The sequence below is a fragment of the Brassica oleracea genome, chromosome C2 (genome assembly GCF_000695525.1).
Source record: "Brassica oleracea var. oleracea cultivar TO1000 chromosome C2, BOL, whole genome shotgun sequence".
NCBI classification, from domain to species: Eukaryota; Viridiplantae; Streptophyta; class Magnoliopsida; order Brassicales; family Brassicaceae; genus Brassica; species Brassica oleracea.
Window position 1 is genome coordinate 38,568,975 of NC_027749.1, and position 2,616 is coordinate 38,571,590.

The following is a 2,616-nucleotide window of genomic DNA, read 5'->3' on the forward strand; positions in this document are numbered from 1 at the left end:
TATTTAAGAATCATCATGAACAAGAGAGAGAGTCTAGAGAGATAATCCCAAATTTCTTCATTATTAATCTGATCAGAGTTTACAATATATATGAAGAGGCAACACTAGGATGAAGGTTTCATAAAGAGGCACTATTACAAGAGATAATGTTTGCTTTAATTCAAATCATCCAATGAGCTTCTTCCTTGTGCATAAAGCTCTTTTGCTTTATCCAGCTCTCTTTCAGCCTGTCACACGCGCCTCCTCTTCCCTTACAACGGTCTGATGCCTTAGCAAAGGGAATAGGGTTTCTCTTCTTCATCCAAAATTACTCGGGTAACTAGTATACAACGATAACTAGGGTAACTTTAGTTTAACCTTTGGAAGTTAGTATTACTACGCTATGTACGGCCTCTTCATCATACTCAACTCCTCATGTCTTTCTCTTCTCATATATTGATCTCATCTCAACACAACTGTCGTGGCAAAATTAATTTTTCGCTGTCTTGGTCATGTTTGTTTTATTCTTTGTACAGTACGTTCAAATATTTCATCTCGACGGAACTATCGTATTATTATGATTTATGAACAACATACTTCCCTCCTTTGGTCGGTTGGGAATTTCTCGGTAGGACTAGGCCGCTAAGCATCATACAAATAGAAAAATATTCTTATAAATTATTAGTTTTATGTTTCACTTGTAAATGTAATAGTAATACCAGCATTTTTTTGTCTTGTACCACTTATTGCGATCATTCACACCCTTTGTATACATCATCAAGTTTACTATATCAAAGAATTAAATTACATTTTTTTGCACAACTAAAATAAGGCTGTAACAAATGGTAAGAAATTTATAAATGGTGTGAGTTCCTTTAACGAATTTCAAGATGATAAGGCTTCCAGGAGGACCGGAAAGAATGCATCAATTTTTGTACTAGATGGGGTCTAACAAAGCTTTTTTCATATTCTTCCAACTCGAACGCTAAAGAAAATTTGTCATAAAAAGAGAATAAAGTATAAAAAGTCCATTGATAATCTAACACATGACAATGCATCCCAACTTAGTGCACATGCTCTGTCTCTCTTCTTTACAATATTCCTCATATCCCACAAACTATTATCCTCAGAAACCAAATTAAATACACACATATATTAAATATAAAGCACAATCACACACGCACACATACTTTTGTACAAAAATCAATACCTAAAGTTAGGATCTCAAATCTATATATCACATGGATAATAACACATCAATATTATTTGATTACGTAAAACTAATAAATAAAGCCAATGTGAACAACAATGATATTTTTTTGCCTATAGAGCAGCCTTGACCATACACTCGAGATGTCTCGGACAAGTGATCAAATGGTCGTTGGTTAACCCGGCGGCTTGCATCAACGAATGTATAACTGTCGGACCAACGAATCTAAACCCGCGACGAACCATGTCTTTGCTTATGGTTTCTGATTTTGATGTCTTAACCGGAATCTTTTGGCAAGATGTGTATTTTGTGGTAACCGGTTTGTGCTTCATAAATCCCCAAATGTATATGTTGAATGATCCGAAATCTCTTTTCACCTGCAATTTTTTTAATCAACTATCAGATGAATTTTTCAAGTCTCGTTATACTTTTTTGGTAAGATCAAGTCTTCTTATATGTTTTTGCAAATAAAACTGCAACAAAAAGAAAAACATTTTTATCAATCTCAATTAATATATACCTTGAGAATTTGTTTAGAGTTGTCAACAATTGCAAGGACTTGGCTAAGGCCAATTCCGTAGTCGTTGACTATCGACTGTATCTTCTTCTCGTTGAACTCTGCGACCAACTCTGGTTCGAAACCAGAGAAAGCCTCTCTGTAAAACCAAAGCTTACAAATTTAGACCAAAAGTTTCAGAGAGGAGTAAGATACTAGGAACTAGGAAGCACAACGACACTCTTCAACTATGGTTCACGGCAACAACACGACTTTTAAGTTAAAACTACGATGAATTGGATCATCAAGCTGTATTTTACAACTTCTGCTTCCTATAATCAAGACGTCAAAAACGAGATGCATTTATTGTTACCAGGGTTGATTTGAATATAATTTTACATTCAGTTGTTTTTTTTAAAGCAAAATTTATAACCAAAAACATCATTTTCATTTTGTGGGTATCTTAAATTTTCTTACCTAAAAGTGTTTCTTCTTTTCAAAACCGAAGTCCAATCGGATCCCACCTGAGCTCCGGTTAACACCAGAAGCTCAAACAATAGGCTGAGAAAAGATTTCAACAGTAATCTTAATTAGTTTCAGTTAATAAGAAATTTTTGTTCTGTTTATAAAAGAAGAAAATTTTATTTACTTGTCATCATGAACAGGAACTCCCCATTCTTCATCATGGTAAGCCACATAGATTGGATCTGTCAGAGCAAACTAAGATCTTAGATCCAATTAATCAATATTGATTTGGCATGGAAAAAAGAAATGAGAAAAAGACAAAAATAGCACTAAATCAAGTTTTTGTTCTCAAACTAGCACTTAAGGTCAAAAGTCACAAAAATAGCACTTAATGTTTTATCAAAAGTCACAAACTTAGGGTTTAGAGTTAAAGGGTGGGGTTTAGGATTTAGGGTTTAGGGTTTAG

General features: G+C 34.1%; 1 protein-coding gene across 1 annotated transcript in view; it reads right to left on the reverse strand.

The window, feature by feature from the left end:
* Positions 1 to 1,109: 1,109 nt before the first annotated feature.
* Positions 1,110 to 2,616, reverse strand: part of LOC106321083 (DNA-3-methyladenine glycosylase 1) — a 2,555-nt gene continuing 1,048 nt past the window's right edge. Inside the window, exons 2-5 of the mRNA XM_013759401.1 lie at positions 2,335 to 2,392; positions 2,163 to 2,246; positions 1,710 to 1,845; positions 1,110 to 1,566 (exon numbers count right to left, since the gene is read on the reverse strand). Coding sequence (XP_013614855.1) covers positions 1,303 to 1,566; positions 1,710 to 1,845; positions 2,163 to 2,246; positions 2,335 to 2,392 — 542 coding nt within the window. The 3' untranslated portion in view covers positions 1,110 to 1,302. The remainder of the gene's footprint in view (positions 1,567 to 1,709; positions 1,846 to 2,162; positions 2,247 to 2,334; positions 2,393 to 2,616) is intronic.